The 24,896-nt window shown below is 34.9% G+C and overlaps 2 protein-coding genes across 8 annotated transcripts; both read left to right on the top strand.

Moving 5' to 3' along the window:
* The first annotated feature begins 8 nt into the window (after window positions 1-8).
* On the top strand, window positions 9-10,178 carry LOC145313695 (uncharacterized). 7 transcript variants are annotated; one of them, XR_013877469.1, is made up of 16 exons: window positions 9-149; window positions 340-448; window positions 1,073-1,253; window positions 1,579-1,732; window positions 2,013-2,180; window positions 2,548-2,655; window positions 2,943-3,027; window positions 3,333-3,447; window positions 3,856-4,279; window positions 4,508-4,698; window positions 4,954-5,874; window positions 6,162-6,387; window positions 6,745-7,060; window positions 7,284-7,845; window positions 8,267-9,474; window positions 10,029-10,178. XR_013877469.1 is itself a non-coding variant. In XM_080153244.1 (15 exons), exons 1-15 carry the CDS (start codon window positions 75-77, stop codon window positions 8,565-8,567), a joined length of 3,867 nt encoding a protein of 1,288 aa, XP_080009370.1. In that variant the 5' UTR covers window positions 9-74; the 3' UTR covers window positions 8,568-10,178. The 7 variants fall into 7 exon arrangements, 4 of the variants coding, with proteins under 4 accessions (XP_080009370.1, XP_080009368.1, XP_080009367.1 ...); XR_013877467.1 differs by having other exon boundaries at window positions 8,267-9,572; window positions 9,936-10,178; XR_013877468.1 differs by having other exon boundaries at window positions 8,267-9,616.
* Window positions 10,179-10,224: 46 nt separating this feature from the next.
* On the top strand, window positions 10,225-21,969 carry LOC145313696 (uncharacterized). Its single transcript, XM_080153245.1, has 17 exons — window positions 10,225-10,301; window positions 14,217-14,281; window positions 14,479-14,512; window positions 14,668-14,721; window positions 15,224-15,333; window positions 16,392-16,443; window positions 16,574-16,711; window positions 16,871-17,051; window positions 17,784-17,845; window positions 18,336-18,410; window positions 18,717-18,787; window positions 19,131-19,241; window positions 19,527-19,683; window positions 19,971-20,057; window positions 20,321-20,358; window positions 20,694-20,855; window positions 21,123-21,969. Exons 1-17 carry the CDS (start codon window positions 10,241-10,243, stop codon window positions 21,288-21,290), a joined length of 1,626 nt encoding a protein of 541 aa, XP_080009371.1. The 5' UTR covers window positions 10,225-10,240; the 3' UTR covers window positions 21,291-21,969.
* The last annotated feature ends 2,927 nt before the right edge of the window (window positions 21,970-24,896 follow it).

Genomic DNA, 24,896 nt, shown 5'->3' with positions numbered 1-24,896 from the left:
TTTGTAGTTTAATACCTAACAAGAATAAATATGTACTAGAAAACGAAGCTATTTTTCTTAGCTGATTGAATTGAATGAAAGAGTTGAATATGAGTCGACACGTGGCTTGTCTTGCCGACAGGGAGACTTGTGATCAACTTGTTCTCAAGGTAAACACACTTTGTTAGTTTCCCCTTTATTGAATGAAATGAGATTTAAGTAATTCTTAAAATATAACCTACTATTATTTCTACTGAAGACATTTTATTTAATTTTTATGCGGTCATTTCAGTTTATATTGCTACAAAATTGTAGCTTGTTACTGCGGTATTTGAGGGTATTTTATTATTTTGTTTGTAGGAGTTACGAAGTCGAGGATTACAGCCGAAGATGGAAACTCCCAAACCTGCCAAGCGGTCACTAGTTCCATTTTCTACTCCTGGCAGTTCCAATACTCCTGCACAACAAGGTATTTTTTTTATTTTTTAGATATGCAGCTACCCCAAGACTTCAGCTTTGTACGCCGAATTTTTTATGTGAAAATTAGTTTTAACTTATATCTGAGATGGGTTTTTGAAAGAAGAATGCTGCGTTTTATTATGAAAATGCCTCGTAGGATTTTAACAGAGTATACAACTATTTATTTAATTATTTTGTTTTTGTTGGTACGGCTTTTTTTGGAAGAAAAATAAATTATCTTAAATCCATTTTTGCTCATAATAAAACGCGGCATTCTTTCAAAAACCCATCTCTGGGAGTAAGGAGACATTGGACTGTAAATACGCTGGTTTTCGATAGCATTGAAACTTTAGGAACTTTAGTTGAATTTTGATCGGTTGGATAAAAACTTTTATTGTCCACATTTTCAACCAATAATTTCAATCAAAAGAAGGGAAAATATTTTATCATCTTTGGGATAGTATTTCAATTTATAGTCTATTGTCAGATCTCTGGTTTTTATTTGAATTTTGAGAATAAACTCAAGGTTAATGCTTCTATAAACTTCTATATGAAAAAAATCTGTTTTCTTAGCTTTCTTTGAAGATAGATTGCTGAATTTCGTGTGAATGTTCTTCAATATTGTTTTTTTTAGGTCGAGTGTTTGGAAAAAGATTGACAGACCTTTCGACTTTATTTGTCGAAGTTGACGAGAACACAGACCTGTTTGTTCCGAAGTTTATGGTGAATGCTTGCCAATACATTGAGGAGCACCTGAACAGTGTGGGTATCTACAGGCTGGCAGGATCCGCTGCAAGGCAGAAAAACATTCGAAAGTAAGTAAAATTCTAGAGAAATGCTTTAGTTTGTATTATTCGGCCTATGCATATTCAGTTGGTTCTTCGAATTAAAAAAAAATTGGGCCTATATAATTTCATACCTACTAAATCTATTATTATTATCCATTTTATTTTTAAAAATCAAAAATAAGTAGGTGAATATTTTTAGTTTCATTCGCCCCCCTGCATTTTTTAGTAGACACGTGCCATGGCAAAGAACTTTTATTTGATGTTATTTCGATTTTTCATTTGATTATATGGGTAATTTATACATATAAAGAATATTGCAATAACTTGGATTAATTCAAAACTTGTTATTTAGGGAACTAGAAACTACAGAAGTTGACCTGGATCGTGTGGATCCAAGTCCCTCAGTGCTGGATGTTGCCAGCTTGCTGAAACAATTCTTGCGAGAGCTACCTGTACCTGTTATACCAACCTACCTCCATTCTGTCCTTGTAGAGGCTATGAATAAGGTATTAAGATAGTTTTATTAATGTTTGTATAGTAAAAGTATTAATAAGTCTTATATTTTGATAACTGTATTGTAAAGGAAGAGAGGAGAAACATATGTGCACCTGCACACAGAGGAACTCAAATATTAAGATTTTCAGCATTTCATTTGATTCCAAAATAGGGGTGGGGGGATAAGAGTTTGTGTTTTTTGTTAAGACTGTGATTTCTCCAACCCACCCCCTCCCCTTTACTTCACCAATATACTATTATGCGTTTTACTTAAATCTTTTCCTAATTTAGGATGAATCTAGTCTATTGTTGTGTTTACTGTTATTACCCTCCCTGCACCTGTCCTGCTTGTCGTACCTGGCCAGACACTTGGCCAACATGGCCAGTAACAGCGAGGTCAACAAGATGAACGCGTCCAACCTTGCCATTGTTCTAACACCCAGCTTATTTCCTATGCAGGTATTTGCAGTTACTTAAAATTGAATGTACATTTGTCCAGTTTTATTGGGGTTCTACAACATTTTTACACAATCACAAATAGAAACTCTAGAAAATTATTTTTTTTGCATGTATTTATTCATTATACCTATTTGCTTTTATTTGGAAATAAAATAATGTCTTATTACCGTACAACCGTTTACTTTAAATTCTTAAGATATGAAATCAGGTTGTTGCTGTGCTACTTGAAAATGTAGCTGTCCTTTTTATAAGTGTGGCTTTTTAGCCTTTTCAATTACTGTTATATTGTTTTTTTTAGTTAATTTAGGTAATTGGCCTTGCCTAGAGTCTAGCGTCTATTTGTAATAATGAAAGTGGCATTTTTCAGGATAAGTTGGTATCAAAAGACAAGAAAATGTCTTCAGTGCCACCCCCTGACCAAGAACTAAAGTTACACACAGCTATTGTTGAATTTATTATCAAGAATGCATCCAAGGTAAGGTTATAACAAGGAGGGGGACTTTAAATTACATTGGAACCAAAAGTTTTAATATTCAAACCACATTATCTTACTCGTTGGCTCAAAATCTTTGGGTACTTTAATTGAATTTTAATTGCTTGGTCTCAAACCTAGTAACTATTGAACTTTTAATCAACAGAAGGTTTTTTTTCATCATAGTGTTTCATGGAATTCTTAAAACAAATATGTAAAAAAGGATTAAAATGCATTGTGTTAATTTATCTTTCGTGATATTTACTAAATATATTTTAAATACACTTTAGATTGGTTATCTACCTGAAAATTTGTTTGAGAAATATAACGCAGCAATTTCAAATAGAGGTTACAGTACTTCTGAAGACAATTTAGGTAATTTTTATTAGATAAAATGTAACTTAAAATATATTTTTTTTCTTCATAAGAATAAAAAAAGGTTTGTCAGATTATTTTTTGTTTAATTTAGCGTAGCTATTATATACCTAACGATTCTGTGATTGTCGCAACATCTCACTAAAAATGATACCTATGCGAATTCTATGCTTTTGATATGCAGATACTTTCCTATTGTTCAAACAACATTTTCATATTTTAAAGAAGATTACTATTTTTTTCAAATTAATTTGAAAAGTTGTTTTTATTTTATTTTAAAATCATCCTTGTTTCAATTGTTGTAGATGAAGATTGTCTTGGTCCCAGTGAGCGTAAAGCCAAGAAACGTCAGAGACGAAGGTCAGGTTCTCTATCTAGAGTGTTGTCTGTTGTCAACAAGGGTATCAGAGCCATGGCTAGGTAATAAGAAAATTATGATTTTGCGCAGTTATTCCGTATTTAACTTTGTCCCTTAGGTAATAACCTCATAGATATACTTATTTTGTATTTAAAGGTTTCGTGACTTGAAAATAAAAAGTTTACTTCTTTACAAGCTTTGCTACTCAAAACAAATAAAACATTTTTTTTAAAGATTTAACTTATGTGCATGGATAGGGACAGATCTTTAGATATTTTTTATTTTAAATACTTCAATGTTTGAAATTATAGATATAATACAATACCTATTATGCCTAAGAGGGTCAAACATTGGATTTTAATTGTAGACTAAAAATATTGTTGGTATAACTTTTTATCTCAGAGATCTATCCCTGTCCCTGTCTAAATGTAATTAATACCTAAGAAAAACAACGCATTGTTATTGGTTAGGTCTAACACCCCATCGCGTAGCTCTGCGTCAACCACTCATGATTACACAACCCCATCTATCTTCAGCCAGACGCCGGACCACTCGCCCCGTAAATATTCTACTAAGCGCAAGGCCTCCGGGGAGCACAAACAGTCACCAACCAACAAATCCCAGAAGAGAACCTTTGAATCTACATTTACACCCAAAATGCGAACGAGAACCTTTTCCATGAAGAAATTCAAGAGAAAGAAGTCTGAAATGAAGCAACAGCAACAAAAAGAATCCTTCACCGTGCATGCAGATTTAGCTTTTACACCGAATTTACGAGCTCGTGTAGTGGCTGGGATGAGAGTCTCGCCACGGCTGCAGTCAGTGTCAGCTTCACCTTCTGTGTCCACTAATACTTTTGATAACTCTTCAACCATCAATCTTTCTGAAACACAGGTATATTATATCATTGCAAGAGTTCCAAGAAAAGGGGGGGGGGGGTGTTAAAGATATGAAGTCCCACAAGTTTTGGAAAATTTCAATAGTTGAAAGCAGTAAAAAAAAATTTAAGTAAATGTGTTTTTTTTTTAATTTTTTTTTGCAGAACTACCTACCTATTTCTTATATGTTAACTATTTTTTCCTTCATGTTTCCTTTACATAAAACCTGATTTTTTTTTAATAGGAAAAGATGGAAGAGGACCAATTTGATTCTCAAAACTCGACCTACACTAGTTCTCAGTTTGAGAATGATTATGCAGAAGTAAAGGCTGAATATCAACAACTTAAAGCTGAGACCCAGAGACTAGAGGCTGGCCTTAGGATTCAAGAGGATAACCACAATTCTGATCTTGACTTGGAATCTGTTGAGGAGAGGTAAATTAAAAGCTTTGTAAGGTTCTTCAATTTCCAATTCATAAATTAGAAATGTTTGAAATTGTCTTTAGCGCAGCTTCTCGTCAACTAACCTGAGAATGTTTGTATATAATGTAAATATGTACTTAAAGTAGGTTAATTTCGCATTATGCCTTGTCCTTGTATCTAAAGCATATTATTATTTATTATGCTTAGTGTTGTCTGGTCGTATCTATGTTAAACTGGAGTTATTTTCTGATTTTTTTTTCATGTCAGGTATAAAGCAGCTTTAGCCAACGGAACTTTGACAACAGAGCCCAGACAGGCAGCTAAGAAGCTTGATCAAGTAAAACGTAGATCCAATGAGGGTAAGAAGCCTAGATCACCATCACAACGAAGGATAGGCGCTATTCGCCGCCGTAGCAGCGAGAAAGAAAGGCGGGAAAGTTCAAGTGTTAGTCCTAAGGAGAGGGGCCGTTCTACTTTACCTAAATATACTGTTAACAAAGCTTCACCCAACACTAAGGTGCCTCTAACACCAAGACTAGGAGATAGTGAAATTAAAGGTAGACTTGCAAGGGGAAGACCAAATTCAACTTCTTCTGGTTTAGAGAAGCCTAGTGCAAGTCCTGTTATGATGACTGGTCCTAACGGCAAGGTTGTTGTCCGTCAAAGCTTCAAGAAGGAGCGTCCAGAAATTGGCACACCTTTGCGACAGCCAAACAGACAGAATCCAGAAAGTCCAATGTCGCCTAGTAATATTGAAACTAGGTCCATGACCCGCCAGTCTGAGTCTTTACAACGTCTTAGACAAGACATTAAAGAGTTGATAGAGCAATCATTTGGTAGGGAGGGACAGGATTCTGAATCTGCCATGGATGAAGATGTTTTTGTTGACAGTGTTGATGGTGGTTTCAATGAGGATAGTCGGCTTGACGTTGGGGAAATAGCCAACAAAATGGCGAATGTATCCTTTGGCAGATTGATTGAAATGCAGGCCAATTCAGTCAGTCCTATGACTAGAAGTCAGTTGCGTCGGCAATCCTCTGCTTTCGAGTTTGCTAAGCCGGATTCAGTACCTCAGCAGAGGGAAAATCTTAGGCGGCAGTCGTCTGCCTTTGAGTTCCGTACTGGCGGTCCGGTGGAGCCTATTTATGAGAATTTATCCAGAGATGTATCTTCTAGAGCCAGCTTAAGGTATTTTTGTTATTTTTTGTGTGTATACCGAGAGTTGTTTTCAGTCCAAATAAAGTTGAGGTTTGGTGAAAAGATCTTCTAAAATCTTTTATAATTCAATTGTTTAATTCCTGTAACCTTAAACCTAAATCCTAACATATAGGTAATTTTAGAACTTAAATGAATGTTGTGTTTTGGTTCCATTCCAATCTGTTGTTAGATTCGATTTTTAAAGATTTTCATTCTTGTTCTATAAGATATTAAGCACCCTATACATATTTTGTCAAGAATTTAATAATACTATTTAGAAGACGAAACTCGAGCGTTAAAGACCTGATTCAAAAGATGGAAGCAGAAGCCAAACGTAGAATTGGATCCTTGCCTTCATTTGAAGCTAAATCAAGTGCCAGAAAACCATCCCGCATTTCCGAAGAACCCCCCTTGTATGCTAATCTTGATGATATTGAGCAGGAGCCTTTCCGTCAGACAAGAACCGTTTCGGAACCTGTACCGTCCATATCAACCAGAGAGCAGGTAATTATATATTGAAATTTACCTTCTCTGGAATTTTGAAGGATAATATATGGGAAGATAATATATTGTAAAGTAAAACAAACTTGGGAAGGGGGGAGTTTTAAGTTTGAATTGAAAGTTGTGTTATCCTCCTCCCCCAAATAGTTATAAACCTATGAGAAGCTGCACTGTAAAGGAGATACATATCGCTAGAGCTTTCGGTGCATTTAGACAGACATACATCCCGTTACTTTTAGAGGTATGATTATATGGTTAACCGTTAAAATATAAAATGTTTATGAAATATACTTACCACTTGTCTTTTTTTCTGCCTGTTTATTTATTGATATACACTTATTTTACCAATCTCTTTATTAGGTGTTGGAAACCAATCTTGATGAAAATGAACCTGTGACCCCACCTAAAGATGAAGAAGAATGGATGGATGGTGCTGAATTTTTCAACAATATACTGCCTGTCCCCAATAAAATTCCTCAATGCGGACGCTCATCCATTGTAAAAATCCGCAAGGAAAACCGCGGCCGTGTTTTGGATTCTGTCAATAAGTTTAGTAATATGACTCCTGTGCGGGGTGGCGGCGGTGGACGGCCCAGTAATGCGGCTAGAATGGGTGTATGCGCCAGTCCGGCTTTGCACCCGCCTCCAATTTCTAGCAGAAGACAAACACTAACAGGTATGACTGTTTTTTTATATTATAATTAATGCGTGATCTTATATTTTTCGTTTCTGGCCCTGGGTAAAGTTACTTATACATAAGACTATTTAATCTTTAGTCTTTTCATATAAGTGGGGGATTTTTAGTAATGTTAGTGTATTTGTATTTTACCTCCTTGCTTTTGTATGTTTCCATGAAATTGCGCTACAATTATAATATTAATTAGAATTTATCTGTTTAGGTATTAGAACTTCTTACGGTGGACCTGGCAACGGCCCTGTCCAGAAAAATTTATTGCTACCTCCTCCCACCCCTGGCCGTACCCCACGCAAAAGTCTGGCGCCACACACCCCAGGTGGAAGGAAAAGTTTGGCTCCACAGACACCAGGTGGTCGTAAGAGTCTAGCCCCACAACACCATCGTGAATCCGACAAACATTATGCTGCACCAACCACAGCTTCTCTAAACAGAACAAGAGATAAGAGCCCAAGCACTAATTCCTTAAAACCTACAATGAAGCCAAGGAAAAGTCCTTCATATAACACTAATGTAATTAAAAAGAAGAGAAGCCCCAACGTTGCCACCAAGCAAAGTATTATTCACAAGCAAGTAGCACAGGATAGGTCAGATGGTAAGCAGCAGGCTGTTGTCAAGCGGTCAGCCTCCAATGGGGTCACCAAGAACAAGACTGTAGTTAAGATCAAAGATCGCAGGAAGGATAAAAGATTTTTGACTATTGGCTACGCGGATGAGATTAGGAGCCCTTTGAAAGAGTGTCAAAATATTCACGCGAATATTAAAAGGTAAAAATATATTTTATTATATTATAGCTTACAAGGCTTGTTCTAATGCACTAAGTTTTTCTCACTTAATGAATTTATGTTAGGTAATAAACTTGTATTTTACAAAGTTAAAAATATTTTATTTCTTTGTTATGATGGTTAACATTGCCCTTTATTTACCTTTTTCTTTTCCTGGAGCTCTGGAACCTGGAGGCCTATTCAAAAAATCTTAAAGTTGCGGGTATTTCATCCTATAAGAATGATTTTATCTTAAATTAAAATAACCTATCCTCTCAGTCCATAGATAAAGCCTATGTTCCAGGTTTACGCAAATGTGTCGCCCCCCTGCCCCCCCTCCCCCTTGCTTTATTTGTATTTAAATGTATAGGTAGGAATAGCTTTGTTTTGATGAAAATTTTTTAATTCGATATATTTATATTAGGTCAAACTCTGATCAAACCTCCAGCAGTAAACCAGTGAAGCCTAGGTATCCATCTGAGGCCCACGAGGTATTAACTGCGCAAGTAACGCGTACCAGAAGCCTTAAAACTGAAAGCCCTGCCTTACCAGCAGATAGATATATGACCCCCGGAGCCGAGAGGGTCCGCAGGGCTCATTCAGACCGGTCAACTCCGAGGAAACATTCACACAGGACACGACTGGAGCTGAAAGCTGGAGGCCACATGCACAGGATTGATGCTAATACTCCAAGAAAATCACCGAGATTAAATCATTTGATTTAATATTTTCTATAAATATTTTTGTATTGTTTCTATACTTTTTTATGTATTCACTAATTATTACATTTATAATGACCTTCTAAAGGTTTAATATTACTAACCATTTATTTTTTCATAAAAATACATTTATATTTCCTTCAGAGAAAAACTTGCTATATTTTCATTCCATTATATTTACTCATTTTTTGTTAATGTATAAAAGTGACCTTATTTTCCAAACTATTATAATATTATTATACAGTGTTTTTTTTATGAGAACTTTTTTGAAAGCAATTTTACCCCACTTATAGTTATCAGAATTTAATGATTAATGGCTTATTTTCTCCGTTTTTTAATGCAATTTAAAGAACATTAAAAAAATATTTCAGTTTTTAATTAAAAAGTACAGTAAAATATAAAATTCAAATTTAGGTGTCAACATCTAAAATGGTTTCAGCGCATTTTTTTTTTGTTTAAATCTTCTACCCTTTGCAAGAAAAAAATTGGATTTTCATTAGTCGACTTTGGGGGGCCAGTACTACCTCCCTGATTGAGATATGACCTGCAAACTTTGATTCATTCTAGTACATGTCCCCAATAGTATCTTTATCAATTTTTAGCTCTAGATCTCAACTTTGAAGCGTTTTTCAGCCATTCTTGCAAAAGGTAGAAGATTTGAACATAAGAAAAATGCGCTAAAACCATTTTTAGATGTTGACACCTAAGTTTTGAAATTTACATTTTACTGTACTTTTTTAACAAAAACTGTAATATTTTTTTAATGTTCTATTAATTGCATTAAAAAACGAAGAAAATAAGCCATTAACCATAAAATTCTGATAACTATCAGTGGGGTAAAATTGCTTTCAAAAAAGTTCTCATAAAAAAAAACACACTGTAATAACCAAATGCTTTTCATTATTAACATTGGGTACCTGATTTATGACTGATTAATCTTTGAGCTTTCTTAACTACTAAAAATTAAAAACATCAAAATTTTGATAATACATGCTAATAGTGCCTTTTGTTGTATGGGATTTTGTTTTATTTTGACAGAATATTTTTGTTATCTAGTTTGTTATCTATCCGAAAACTAGGTATTACCCGTTTGAATATTCCCCGATCCTAGTTAATCGTTATGCCCGCCACTGATCTATTGTTTGTATAGGGTTAGATCTTAGTAAGTTATTGCTTCAGTAATAATGTGTAGATAAGTTATATAGGTTAGATTAGAAATTATAATCATAAATATCCTGACCCTTAGTGCATCCTTTAATGAAGTAATGACATTTTAACGTATAACTTTGTATCAAAAAGTCCTTATTATAAACTTGACTCTTTATATTAAGATTTTTAAAAAAGAATATTTTTAAATGTCTCATTGATTTTGAGGTTATATTAAAAAATGTATTATTTGCATGGGGTTTTAGTGTGGTATTAATACTAAAATATAAATATAAATGTAAAATATTTTTATTTTTAAAGCAACCAGCTCAATGACTGCCAAAGCTTTAGTATAAGTTACTAATTAAGATTAAGAAAACTTGTATGCGCTTAAATATTTTATGACTTATGGAATTATATTAAATTAATATGTTGTGATTGTTACAATAAATTATGGTTTGCAGAAATAAACTCATTGTTTTTCTTATTTTGACTATTCATTGATAATTTTAAAATATTACAGATAATTAAAAATGTCGGGTAAGGAAAGTTTGTCATCGAGTAATGATAAAGAGAATGGTGCTAAAAAATCAGGGATTATTAATCATTCAATTTGTCTAATGTATGTTTCCATAGAAACATATAAGGTTTTCGAAAGAAGTTTTGAGATTCTTTATATACATATTTAACATTTTAAATGATTTAGATGTGATAAAATATTCTAATTCAAGTTTTTTTTTTAAAGAAGTGCTATCTATCAGGACCAGTAATTTTTGAGTTTTGAGATTCTTACTTAAGGTTCGGAACTAGGCAGCTTCTACCAACAATGAAATTAATTCGGGGAAAAATCATGAAACCTACACGTGTTTTTTAGCTGTCGTTGGGGGGTAACACATCGTTAAATTGACGACCTTTCCATTTGCCCTAAATATTAGTTTAGATTTATTTTGCTTATTGGATATACCTTATTCCTGGGAACTAGGTGATACGTAGGGTAATTATTAAAATCATATTACGATAAGGTTTTCCTTTTCGTTGATATCTCCTATTTCAATTGAAGTTGGAAGAAATATAAATAGTTTAGGTAGCTTTCTAGCATGGTTAATGGTTATCTCGCATGCTTTTAATATGTATTAGCAATAGCGCAGATACTCTATAATTTACATTTTTTGTCCGTTTGTATCGCTTGTGAAAAATATAATTTTCTAGGCCTTTAGACAACACAAGACCGCTAGATTTTTTTGTGATTTCCTGCACCAAATGAAGTTATATCCAGTATTTTATTTACTTGTTTATAAACCCCTTATCCAGCAAAGAGACTCCTTAAGAGAAACCAACCCCCATGATCCTCAAATTCAAATCCTTAATGACCAAATCTCCTCAATAGTAAACCAACATTCCAACAAAAAATGGCAAGAAACCCTTTCCAAATCCGACCATAGAACAAATCCTTCCAAATTCTGGTCCCTCCTCAAGTCCCTTTCCGGCAAAAACAACTCCCCTCCCTCCAACCAACCCATTTCCTTCAACAACAACAAAGTCCACACCTCCCACCTCCACATTGCCGAATCCTTCACCAGTCAATTCACCTCTGTCTCCCGTCATACTTCCAACCCTTTCTCCAGAAAAATTATCCGTAAAATCCGCCGCCGCAACCACCTCAACAGAAACTTCCAACCTTTTACCCCTGCCCTTGTCCTTGAAGCAATTAAAAATTCCTCCAATTCCTCTGCACTTGGCCCCGACAACCTTAACATCCTTCACCTTAAACACCTTGGTCCAAATGGCATCTCCTACCTCACTAAACTTTTCAACCTCTCCATCTCCGCTGCCAACATCCCTGCCATTTGGAAACTATCCAAAATCATTGCCCTCCTCAAACCTGGTAAACCCCCTGACCTTTCCACCTCCTACCGCCCAATCTCCCTCCTCTGTCCTGCAGCAAAAGTCCTTGAACGCATACTCCTCCCCTACCTTAAACAATCCCTCTCCACCCACCCCTCACAACACGGCTTTAAACCCCTCCACTCCACCACCTCCTCCCTCCTCAACCTTTCCACCACCATTGCCAATGGCTTCAATCAAAACCTCCCCCCCAGCCGCACAACTGTTGCCTCCATCGACCTTTCCAAAGCATTTGACTGCATTCCCATCCACCTCCTTCTCCAAAAAATCTCCTCCTCCAACCTTCATCCCAACATCATTAGATGGCTATCCTGCTACTTGCGTGGCAGGATGGCTTTCTGTTCCTATCAAAACACCAATGCCTCTCCTAAAATTGTCCACACTGGCGTCCCCCAAGGCTCTGTTATCTCCCCAGTCCTCTTCAACTTCTACATAGCAGATGCCCCCCACATTCCCCCTGCCCACACCTCCTCCTATGCCGACGACCTTAACTCCTTCCACTCCTCCCCTAACATCCCCCAGTCAGTTGAATCCATCAACTCCCACCTCTCCTAAATCGCTGACTGGGCCTCCACCAACGGCCTCTCCATAGCTCCCAACAAATCCACTGTCACTCTCTTCACTTCTGACCGCAAGCACCAATCCAACCTCCATCCTCAAGTCCAAATCAACGGCTCCACCCTTCCCCTTGAGAAAACCCCTAAAATCCTTGGAGTTACCTTTGACACCTTTTTCAATTTCAGTTCCCATGTCTCCACCATTTCCTCAAAAATTTCCTCCCGCCTTAGAATCCTCAAATGTCTGGCTGGCACCAAATGGGGCCACCAGAAGGAGACTCTCCTCACCACCTACAACACCCTCCTCCGCCCCATCACCACCTATGCCTGTCCTGTTTGGTTCCCTAACACCTCCAAAAACAACATTGACAAACTCCAAGTCCTCCAAAACCAAGCCCTCCGCATCTGTACTGGTTCCACTAAAAAATCTCCCATCAGCCACCTCCACCAAGAAACCAAAATCCTACCAGTACGGAACCACCTTTCCCTTCTTTGTTCCCAATACCTGGCCTCCTCCCTCCGCCCCTCCCACCCATCCTTCCACAACGTCACAACCCCCCCTGGCCCTAGATCCAAAAAATCCACCCTTCAATCCATGTTCCTTCCTACTCTCCAACCTTTTCTTTCCCCCGACAACACCCTCCTTCCCACAAACTACAAATCCACAATCTCCAGACTCCACACCTCAGCTGTCACCCAAGCCATAAATTCTTACCCCCCTAATCCTGTCCTTAATCAAGCTCCCCCTGACATCAACCCCTCCGAAATCCAACTCCCCAGGCACTACAGAACCATCCTCTCCCAATTAAGATCCAACTATTGTCCTAAACTCCAAAGCTACCTCCATTCCATCAACGCTTCTCTTACCCCCAACTGCCCATCCTGTCCTGTTAATCCTACCCCAGAAACAGTCCAGCACCTCTTTTCATGCCCAAATAATCCTACAAATCTTACTCCTATGGACCTCTGGCAAAATCCCACCCATGTAGCTGCCTTCCTCTCCTCCCATCCAAGTTTCACAAGCCTTCCTCCCCTCCAACGCCCCCCTCCAGAGCCCCCACCATAAGCCCACGCCCCCCCCCTCACCCCACTGATGACTACCCGGACCGGAAACTGACTATGAGCAGCCAAAACAACAACATTTACTTGGTCCGTGAGCCTGTCATTCATGCCTTAAAACAGTTTTTTATTGTTATGATTAGGGATGGCAATCCGTCTTATTTTTTGGACCGGATTCGAATTCTTACAAGAATCCGTCCAAAAAATTGCGGATTTCGGATTCTTATTTTTGGCGGATTCCGGATTCTAGCAATATTTTAAAAGGCTTTAAAAAAATAATTATGGGACCAATCTTTTTTTAAAATTAATGTTCTTGATGTTCTCTATAATTCACTTCCGAGAATCGAACCAGATTTTAAAAGATATTAGGTATATATTAGTGATGGCAATCCGTCGAATTTTTGGGCCGGATTCTTAAAAGAATCCGTCAAAAAAGTGGCGAATTCCTTGCGGATTCAGGATTCTTAATTTAAGCGGATTTTGGATTCGGATTCCGGATTCTAGCAGTATTTTAAAAGGCTTTTTAAAAAAATAAATGAAGCATGAAAAGCTGTGAAATGAAAATAAATACTTACAAAAAAAACGCAACTTTGAATGCTAGCTACCATTATACCTGTAGTTAAGAAGAAACAATAAAATACTTTTTATGTATATGGACAGTGGACACATTGTAAATAAGTTTTGTCAGAAAAAAAACTGGTATTTGTATTTGTAATTTTAGCCTACCAATTAAGAATCCGGAATTCGCTATTAAAAAACGGATTCCGGATTCGGATTCCAAAATTGGGCGGATTCGGATTCGGATTGCCAACCCTAGTTATGATGTTTTGTTAGTTTTTTTATGAGTTCTCAAATATTCACCCACATTGTTTCTTTTTATTGTGACACTGAACACCTGCTATAAAGGTCCCTTCGCTTCGCTGATTATGGATGTTCAATGTTTTGCTGTTTTGAATAACACATAAATGATTATAATCCTGGATATTAGATGAGAAACCGAAGCAATCTATTGGAAACAGATTATTCAAACCAACAGCAGCATCAGTTGCCAAGGAATTTATTTACACTTAAACTTTTGTAGAATATAAGAATATTAAAAAATAGGGTCCTAATTTAAATTGCAGATTGATTATTATTTTATATAGGTGTGTGTGTTTAGATATTCGTATTTGGTAAATAGGTAAACATGAATGCTTATAAATAAAAGTTATTCTATTACATAAGTAGTAAATAATTCCTTGCATTTCAAGAGTAAGCAACCTGTTGCAGCAACAACATTAAAAGGTAGGGAGACATTTTAGGTAGTTAAGTACTTTTAGAATTATTTTCTTACCTATTGATTTTATTTTTCTTACATCCTGTAGGTATGTAAACAAAATTCTTCATTTAAAAAAAAATCAAAATTGTTATTTTAACTTATCACTCATTTATTAATATAGGTAAACCAGGTTTAGCTCCTGGGCCGCTGAGAAAGTCTTTTAGAAATCCTCCTGGTAAGTTTATCATTATTTTGTCATTGCATACCTAATTGAAAATTATTATTTTGAAAATTTTCTCTTCAAAAACCACTAACTTTGAGAACTTAAAATTGAATGAAACCAAAATAAGCATAAATGCTATTAAAATCAATGCTACCTTTCTTTTCAACCATTCGAAGAAACTATGGGATAATGTTTGTTCTCGCAATTTGGTTTAATGGAGACCTATTTACACCATTAAAGGGTTAAAAAGCAACAGTATGTCCATCCTTATGCAAAATTTTTAAATTTTACGTAATGGGAAATAAAAACTTTAAAGAGTTCTGAGAACATTTTACTCCCTTCTTGTGGTAAAAACTAGTGGAGGGAAATAAATTAAATATTTTGTAGCCGGGAAAAAATTAATCTTGTAATAAACACTACTGACATTATATTTAAGAATATTTAGGTCGCTGCGATATTTTTTTGCCTTCATTACGAGATCTCTACAATATGTAATCACCCTTTTATCATTTAGGTACAAGTTCAACAGTTCAAAAGCCTAAACCAGTTCTTGGTACAGCTGCTAAGAAACCTAACAGTTCCATTGAGGCTTCAAAGAAGAACACAAGCAAACAATCTCCTAAGGTTCATCCTTATCTTTATATAAAAGTAACAGGATCTCTGTTTGTCTCTACCGAAGGATCTCGCAAACCGTTGAACCGATGTGGTTCTACTTTACAATGTAGCTTTATAGTTCCTGGAAAGGGTTATAACTCTTCACCATCACATTACCCTCCAAAGAGAAATCACACGTAGAAATGAATGACCTCATTAGTTTTGTTTGTTGTAGCCATGATTCTCTGAAGTTAGGACTCAGATGCACACGGAGATTGGAAGTGAGAATCCTTTGGCCAATCTTAGATTGGTAAGCTTCGCGTACAGCTGATTGTATTATATGTTACATTACAAGCTGACCCGCAATTCTCGTTAAAGCTACTCAATTATTACATCACCCTGGCCTAGAGTTTTGGCAGGTGTTCCATATTAAGCTACACTAATTAATAGCACTCTCATACGAGGAGCATGGATTAGGGAAAGCATGGTTAGAGCTGCTTGATTTGTAGAATCCTAACTTCCTACAAATCTCCCCCCTTACAACCCTAGGGCATCTTAATGAAGGTTGCGTGATCATATTCTGACAAATTGCAACAGCATTTGTCAACCAAGTGCAAAGTTTATGTGGGGACTTGAACTCGGTTTCTCCCAACCACAGCGTAGTGCGCTAACCACTACACTATTGGGACAACAAACAAACAAACCTCATTAGTTTGAATAAGGAAAAGAGGTAGTTGCATGAAGTGCATTTAAAAAGTTTGATTGCAAGTAAAAGTTACCAGAATACCATCTAACACATATTATTACAATAATTAATAATCAATTAGGCACCACCAAAATAGTCATCATGCTGTTTTTGTGAAAACAGGATAGCCATATAAGATGAATATATCCAAAAAATTATTTTTAAGTCGTGATATTTTTAATACTACCTGGTAGAAAATTTAAATTCTTTCAAATATTAGTCCCATAGATGTAGTTTCAGCTATTGAAGAGAAAAAAAATATGCAGTTCACTAAATTCAAGTTTAAATGCACTTCTTGTAACTACCCCTTTGAAAGTTATCTCATATGCATTTTTACTTGCAGGATACGACACCAGACCAAGTAAAGGATGCAAGCACTGACAAATCAGCATCAGGATTGGGAAAAATAAATAATAACAGAATTCGATTTTGCTATTGCGAATACGAATACCTATTTGACTTGCAGGTTTTTCAAAAAATGCAATATAACCTGACCTTTACCATTATTTTTTACCCCAAAAATAGAATCGAGCAATGAAGGTCCAGCAGCTGCTGGTAGGTCTCGGCAGGATAGACCAGAGAAACTTGGAAGTGAAGAGAAAAGAGATCAGACCCCCGATACAAGTGTTCTCCCCCCAAAACGTGGGGTTTCCACCCCGACAGGTACAGGGTTAAATATGTTTGGTTTTCATTAATGATATACCATTTTTTTATTGGTGGAAAATTAAGTGGAGGCAAAACAATTTTCTGTATTCGAACCTGATTAATCATGAAAAAAAAACATGTTACAAATGGCTTAGTCTGAATACTTTGAATTTAAAGGTGAAGATGCTGGATCCCAAACAATCCTGGATTCCTGGGACGCCAGTCAAATCGTTGGTGTCAATAAGACTCAAGTCCCTGCTGGTCTTAATGAAACTATTGCTGATCCTTGTGTTTCTCTGAAAGAAAAATTTCTTATGCCTAAGCCCGCCTTCCCTGGAAAGACTTCTTTTCATGCCAGGTATTGTATACCTATATATAATACACGTTGTATCGTCAAAGCAAAGAATAAACAGTAAACACTTAAAGAACATTAACCAGATTTTGTCTTATTCATCTGATTTAAGTCATTATCCTTTGATAAATCTCAATTTTGTAGATTATAGATTCTTTTCTAATAAGTGCCTGTCGAGCACTCCCCCACTCTTTTTTAATTTCTGATTTAAATTGAAAAAAAGGCAGGGGTGTATATTCTACATGGGATCCCCGGCTCAGGAGGGGGGAAAAAATTTAAAAATAAGTGGTTGGAGGGGAAAATATGTAAAAAAAATAAGAAAACTTAAAACATTTTTTCCATTTCACCCCCACCCCCCCTCCTTGGTGAAAAAAACTAAAAAAATGTGTGGTAGGAGGGATAAAATAAATAAAATATAGAGTTCTTTAAATATTTTTCCATTTTCCTCCCTACTTGGTGAGAAAAAACTAGGGGGGGGGGGGGAAATAAAAAATTTTGTAGCCGGGGAAAAAAAATAAATCTTGTACAGAATATACACCCCTGAAAAAAGGTTAGACAATTTTTCCCGCTTTAACCCTGCGGGCCTAAAGTTGTTAATATGATAAATTGCAGGCCAATTACAATTACTTTAAATTCGATCCACATTGGGCCTGACATAAGCATAATTGACGTGTTTTATTTTTTAATAGGGCGTTCTTACTTTTTGTTTTCAATAGAATTACATAAAAAAAATTGTAGAAAACCTGCGTTGCAAGTCCAGAAAACACGAAAATCCAGTTGTCCGGGTACCATCATGAAAGGTATAACTACAAAAAAAAACCTGGTATTGTTTTTATCCAGGGATCTAAAGGGATAAATTTGTGTACATTCCTAATGATGGTGTGCACAAAAGTACTCCTTCTGTACATTAAAATTAGTGGTTGAAACGTTTGAACACTCAACTCAATAAATCAACCAATGAAAATTAATTAAAGTCCCCAAAGTTGTTAAGCCAACGAATAAGAAAACGTTATTATAAAACTTTGGTTACTAGTGGAATAAACAGCCCATTTTCCCCTCTCTCTCTGGTTTTTATCCCTTTTTTTTTATAAAAGCGTATTATTCTCAATTTTACACGAAATGACTTAAAATTACAAGAATCCAGTCGCCTTAATGTATGTTTGGTAATTTGATTTACAAGAATATTTGTAATTAAGGCATATCTTGGTGGTTTTTGTCATAATGTGTAATTGTTGAGGATATTTAAAAACATGATAGGATTTATTTTAAAACTAAAATAAAATGTTCCAGGTGGAAATGCAACAATACTTGAAGGAACAATTATGGAGTCGGAAGATTCAGATTTTGAAAAGCTCATGGAACAGGAAAGCTGATAAGTTTACAATTTTCACTTGTTTTCCCTTTACAATATGCACATCATATGCTACGTCAAATTTCCGTGATTATTGTGCTACTTATGAACTTAAAAATCCATGTTTTTTTTCAAGTATGCAGTTATAACATACTGATACTATAGATCTTAAAATAGTTATTAAAACTTTTCTGCATGCAAATTTTTTGGACCAAATGTTCTTTTTGAAATAAGCAGCCTTTGGACTAGATACTTTCTTTTTGGCCAACATTTTAAAGGGTCTCTTTTAACTTAAACTTATTCATTTAATATTTATCAGGCATACCAAAGGTATATTCAGAGTTTATTTATGAAACATGTTACAAGCGAAGCTGATAAGAAAATAACTAAGGTAATTCTTAATTGTTCGAATAGACGATAGCAAAAGCAATAGGATGTTTATTGTCTGTAGTATATTTGTGTTCATTTCAAAATTATATTAGGTAACTTTGTTCATAAATGTCTTGCTCAAGAAATTAATTTTCACCCTTAAAATTCAAAACTTTGATTAGGTTCATTCTCTAACTGGGAGATTTTTAATTATGTTGGGAAAGTCCTCACTCGATCTTATCTTCTTGAATAAATAAGTGAGAGGACATTGGGGTTAGGTGAACCGTGAATGCACAATCCTTTCTCCCCCTGAAAGTTATTATGACTGTCAAGAAAATTGGGAGGAATATTAACTCTCAATTAAGGAGTGCAATGAGAAGCTAATAGCCAGTTGGAGATTATTAGAAGAGGAGAGACAGATAGTTCTCAAGAAACAAGAACAGTTGGAAGAGGCTAATTTAGTAGCAGACTTACAGGTAGAGTGTATTATTTTTAGTATTGCAGCTTCTCGATAACTAGTGTATGTAATTGTACAATGTACTTATATAGATCCCCCAACCATGACACCCGCTTTAATTTTATTTGTATTTTTCTTAGTTTTTATTTTGAGCATTAAATCACGAAACCTTCCCTTCTAATAAAATTTATGTGGTTTAACAAAGTTTCAACTTTTTTAGAGGCGAAGCAACTCTTTTCTTTGAACCTTTAAATCCATGAGTAGGTCTTCCATTTTGTATATTAAAGCTAGGTTTTTTTTACAGGCTGTTCTGAAAACCCTGGCGCCGTATCTTGAAAAACTACCTGGTGAAAACGAACAACCTGTTGATAATCTTACCCATCTAGTTGATAATACTTTGGAGCGGTTACGATCCCTGTCACACAGTCTAGATCACATAAAGCATAATGTTGAAATTAAAGGTATTTATTAGCAAATATTTAACCCATTTGATGTGCATCGGAATGTCCTAAGTGAGAAACTGATTTACACTAGGCGTCTGTCAAAGATAACCCGCACATTTTTTTTGAAGATGTCCATGATCAATGAGCATCTGATCTTCATTTAGTTACACTGCAGCTGGGTGTTTGATTAAAAATATTTTCTGTGTTTCGCTTCATTTAGTTGTTGATTTATTTCCACAAATTGATTTGATTACTGTTGTATATTATTTTAATTTAAACACAAAAATGAGTCGTATCAACTTTAGGAATTGCAATAAATAGAGAAAATGCTCATGAAATAGCAGAAGAACTAATGAGTAAAATTCAAGATTTTATCAAGAGAGTAAAGTCAGGTTAGTTTGTGTATAATAGCAGAGCTTCTCTATGGCTGCAGTAAGCTGGTCGTCCGTCAGTTAGTAAATCAAAAATCCTTTTTTTTATTTAAAACTGGTGTTTTTATCTCCTGCATTTATTGAGGGTAAAGTTTTCCTTTGATTGAATTAAGGAAGGGATATTTTGTATTTTATTAAATCTATAGGTAATAACTTAAATTATTATTTGACATTTATCTAAAAAAGTTCGCTTAAAAATCAATAATATTTTCCCTTCTTTCAAGGAGTGCTGTTTACAACTGAAATGGAAGAGGGAATTCAGGTCAACCTTTTTTAAAAACTTTTCTTAAATTAGATATAATATATACATTATTTTACATTATACATACAACAACTAAATATTTTTTGTCTTCACTGAAGATAGGAAATTGGCGCTGAAATTAAACACCCCTTTAATCGTGCCTGTATTAGTATAAGGCATGGCATGATGCAATACAAAATGACTGGATTTTTTGTTTTTTTGCCTTACGTAAATTAAAAATGCAATAACGGAATGGTGTTTCTAAAGTATTTTCGCTCGGAATACATTTTACCCAGAAGGATTAGTAGCCGCCCTAATCTTAGAAGAATAACGCATCAATTTAACTATGATTTTAGTTGTTGAGAGGCTTCAAAGAGGAGGTGCAATGTATTCAGGCCAACACGCGAAGATGCGAGGAGATGGTGGAGAAGTGTAGGAGGTTGGCCACCAAGGAGGCCAGCCTCAACATCAGTCTCAATATGGCTAGAGAGGTTATGCCAGAGTTTCCAAATCAACAGGAAAATTTGCTTATTAAAGATTGCTTACATATAGGTGGTGTGGAGAGAATGATTGTAGATAACTTATATAAATTGACTTGTATACTTTTAATTTTTTCCCCTAAGATTGATGCGGTAAGTGACAGTTTTCATATAAGAAATTAAGGTAATGCCTTATTACTTAAAATATGATATAAATTAATCAACCAACTCTTGTATATTGTTTTCAAGGTTTTAATTAATTTGAAAGATTTTTTTGTCGAACTACAATGAGCAAATTAAAAATAGAATGCGGGAAAAACTTTAAATGAAAGTATTGACGTGAACATGGTAGAAGCTGATGCTGCCAATGACTCTTCAGAAGGAGCTAACGAGGATGACAATAAGGATTACACAGTAAATCTTGTCCAAAGTTTTGATGGACTGGCTATTGATGAGACTCCCGCAATGGTATAGATACGCGGGTAAACTTCAGAAAAATGTTTTAAGTAAAAAAATCTCCAATGGAAGATGTTCATCAAATAATGAATAAGTAATTTTGCGAGAGGTTGCGTGTTATTTGAAATGTTTTCATAGAATTGTAATCTTTTTGCTTTCTATATTATTTTCTTTAACATACTGTTTATTTTACAAAATTAAAGTAAAGTAGATAATTTTTATCATTTGAAATAAATAGGTATAAAACCTGAAAAAAAACTAGAAAACTTTTTCTATTCCCATAAAACGCTTATATAACTTAAATCTTTTTAAAGAATAAAATCAAATTGATATTGAATTGTATATTAATTTTATAGTATGCTATCACAACTGCATATTGTCATAATAACATTGTGTTTCATATTCGCAAATGTATACAATATTAGTTAATTAGAATGGGTTGTTTAAGAACAGTGAAAAAAGGGGAAAGCTTGTCTGTGCTGTAGCAATAATTTTGCGACTGTGTTGATATGAAAAATGAAAATGTTATACAGCCTTCGTGAGTGATGGCACACTATTTTCTGTTGCATGTTATTAAATCTGTGATCTTATAAAATATAATATTATAATAATCATATTCTAGAATATATTATATAAGAAGTATTAAAATGTAATGATTATATGCTTATCTTATGCTAATCTAAAATCCTTTTTTCAGAATAAGTACTTTACTGACTAAACTAAATAATTCTTCGCCCTTAGCTAATAGGTTGGGCACCTAGAACTAGATGGGTGTGGGATGCAGCCCCTTTCCACAAACTTTACTTTGGGGAAGTGCATCTGAAGGTGTTTTTAGGTTCTAATTTTCCTTATCAAACCCATACACACCCTCCCCGCCATATGGGCTAAAAAAGAGCTGGTACAAATTTTCAGAGCATTGGTCTAGTCCAGCCGTGAGAGATTTGTAATTCCTTATGAAATTGCATAAAATATTACCAATACAAAAAATGCGTTTTATAATAACAATATTTTTTGTATGAATTAATGAACATATGGAAAACATCAGAATAACTTTAGATTTTGATTTTGATCAGGTTTATTTAATAACCATTGTAGTGGATTGCAACTGTGTTTTCTTACCTCCCAAGGTGTCACTTAAGGTCGTGTAGTTGAATCTTGTGTGCATTTTCAATGGGAACAGGGATATAGAGATAGTGTGTATCACAGCATGTTTTAATCTTATATACTTAAACTAGCGGCTTCGCCCCTAGCCTCTAGGGGCTTTGCCCCAAGAGGTTTGATCAAACCAATTTTTGTAGGTATTTTAGATTTAAAAGAAAAATAAAAAAATTTGGGGGGGGTAGAAAAATTTTTTTTTGGGGGGGGGAGGTTGTCGACCCCACTATATTAATTTTAGTTTTAAAAAGAAAAAAAAAAATTTTTTTCGGGGGGGGGTATTTTTCATTTTTGGGGGGGTTATAGTTATAAACCTTCCCGGGACCTATGAGAAGCTACCCTGTAAAGGAGAACCCGATCGGTTCAGCGGTTAGCGAGATCCTTCGCTACAAACAAACAAACAGACAGACATCGTTCTACTTTGTATTATAGATATTAGGTTGTATGATGTAAGAATGATGTATATCTGTCAAGTAAGATTTTGTAAATGGAAATGGTCCTAGAGATGATTTTTAGGGGTAGTAGGTCACTCCCCATCCTATTATAGATAAATATATTTGCTTTTGAAAAATATTCCTTCTAAAATTTTAATCTTATAGGAACATTTTTTGATTGTCGGAAAATTGAATTGTCTTTCGAATTAAATATGTAAATGTGAAGTGGCTATGATATTATGTGTAAACATTGAAGTTTAAATTAATTTGCTTTCTTTTGAATAACATTGATACAAAACTTACAAAAGCATTATCCCTTATCCCTGTTGGTTTTGTCATTGAACACTAACAGGAAGCTGTCTAGCCTCAATAGATCATTTACATTTACAATTTCCCAGATTTTTTTACTGTTTTTTATAACATGGTATATTCTTAAGATAAGACTCTGACATTTTTTTCGTACGGACGGACAAACCGATTCATAGAGTAAATACTTACTAGTGAGATAAACCTTCACAAAAAATAAGACTTCGGTATATCTAACCTCAAAAAAAACCTTTTCTCAAAAAAACGTACTTGTTTGACAAATGGAGAGAATTTTAGGGTTTCTCTGTTACTAAATGGGTTCATATTAATGTTGATATGAAATTGAATGCCTAAGTCAACAATAGTTCACATCAAACCTTTATGTTGTATTCTCCCTCCCCCCCCCCCCCCCCCTAACTGTCTTTTACTCTTTACAATGGCTTAATTCTATAGAAACAAGAACAATTATGTAATTTTACATAGCTATTTTTGTTTTAGATTCAGGTAAGATTCATAAGTAGTGGAAAGGGGGGGGGGGACACGTAACCGCTTCTTAAATTAATTAGGCAAAAATTAAAAACCTCATATTTTTACTATTTTTTAGCAACCAGCACATTACACTTATAGAAAAGCTTTAAAAAGTTACTAACAAAAATTTGCAACAGAGTGACAATTAAGAATTTCATATTGAAAATAGGGTTGGCAATCCGAATCCGGAATCCGTTTTTAACAGCGGATTCGGATTCTTAATTGGTAGGCTAAAATTAGCATCTTGAGTTTTTTCTTTCAACTCCACCTTTTTGAAGGCAAAGATTACCATCATTATATATAATATCTTTTAAAATCTAGTTCGATTCTCGGAAGTGAATTATAGAAAACAAAAGAACATTAATTTTTAGGACATATGTAGCTTTGTAGAACTTAAATTTTTTAATTTTTATAAAAAGCCTTTTAAAATATTGCTAGAATCTGGAATTTTAACTTTCCCTAAAACTTATCATTGTTAATGTTAGATTTTTACCTGCCATTAAGGTAAATTTATCTTTTAAAAAATAGCTTTTCCATTTTTTGACCACTTTAGCAATTGTAATCTAATGTTTTTGACATGTGTGTTGTTGTATTTGTATACTCTATGACACAGCAACTATAGGATACAATAGAGCTATTGAAGTCACTAGATTTAGCCATTTGTGGTTGCTCCTTGCTTGGATTTCTAACCATAATTGGCCCCTACGCGGCCTATTAACAATAAATCTTTTAATGTTTTCCTCGTCGATAACAAAGAAATCATTGTAGAATCTAGCCTGAAACTAAAATAAGGGGGGGGTTTTTAATGCAACCATCTCGTAATCAATCTATAAATGGCACTTAAAATTCGAATTTTGATCTGAAATTGTGCATGAGTAATCCTTGGTAGGTCTATTTTCCCTAAATCGAAAAAAAAGTTGAAAAAGTAACGGCTAACGGCTCAGCCGTTTAGCCGTTTTTTGGCTATTTTTAGGGCAAATCTTCATAAATTACGTAGAAATCAACTTTTTGAAACATATTTTTGCTTTAAATCATGTGAAATGATACAAAAAAACAGTTTTTAGATTTCTAGTACCAGCAACTTCCGGCTAGAACCGTTTGAAAACGTTTTGGATTGGAGAGAGGTTTCGTGATGGATTTCGCTTGAAAATACCCAACAAATGTCTAAACGGATGAGCCGCCAGCCGTTAGCCGCTACTTT

Source organism: Acartia tonsa, chromosome 3 (assembly GCF_053477335.1).
Source record: "Acartia tonsa isolate MP-2025a chromosome 3, ASM5347733v1, whole genome shotgun sequence".
Lineage (NCBI taxonomy): Eukaryota > Metazoa > Arthropoda > Copepoda > Calanoida > Acartiidae > Acartia > Acartia tonsa.
This window is presented reverse-complemented; position numbering and strand designations above follow the sequence as displayed.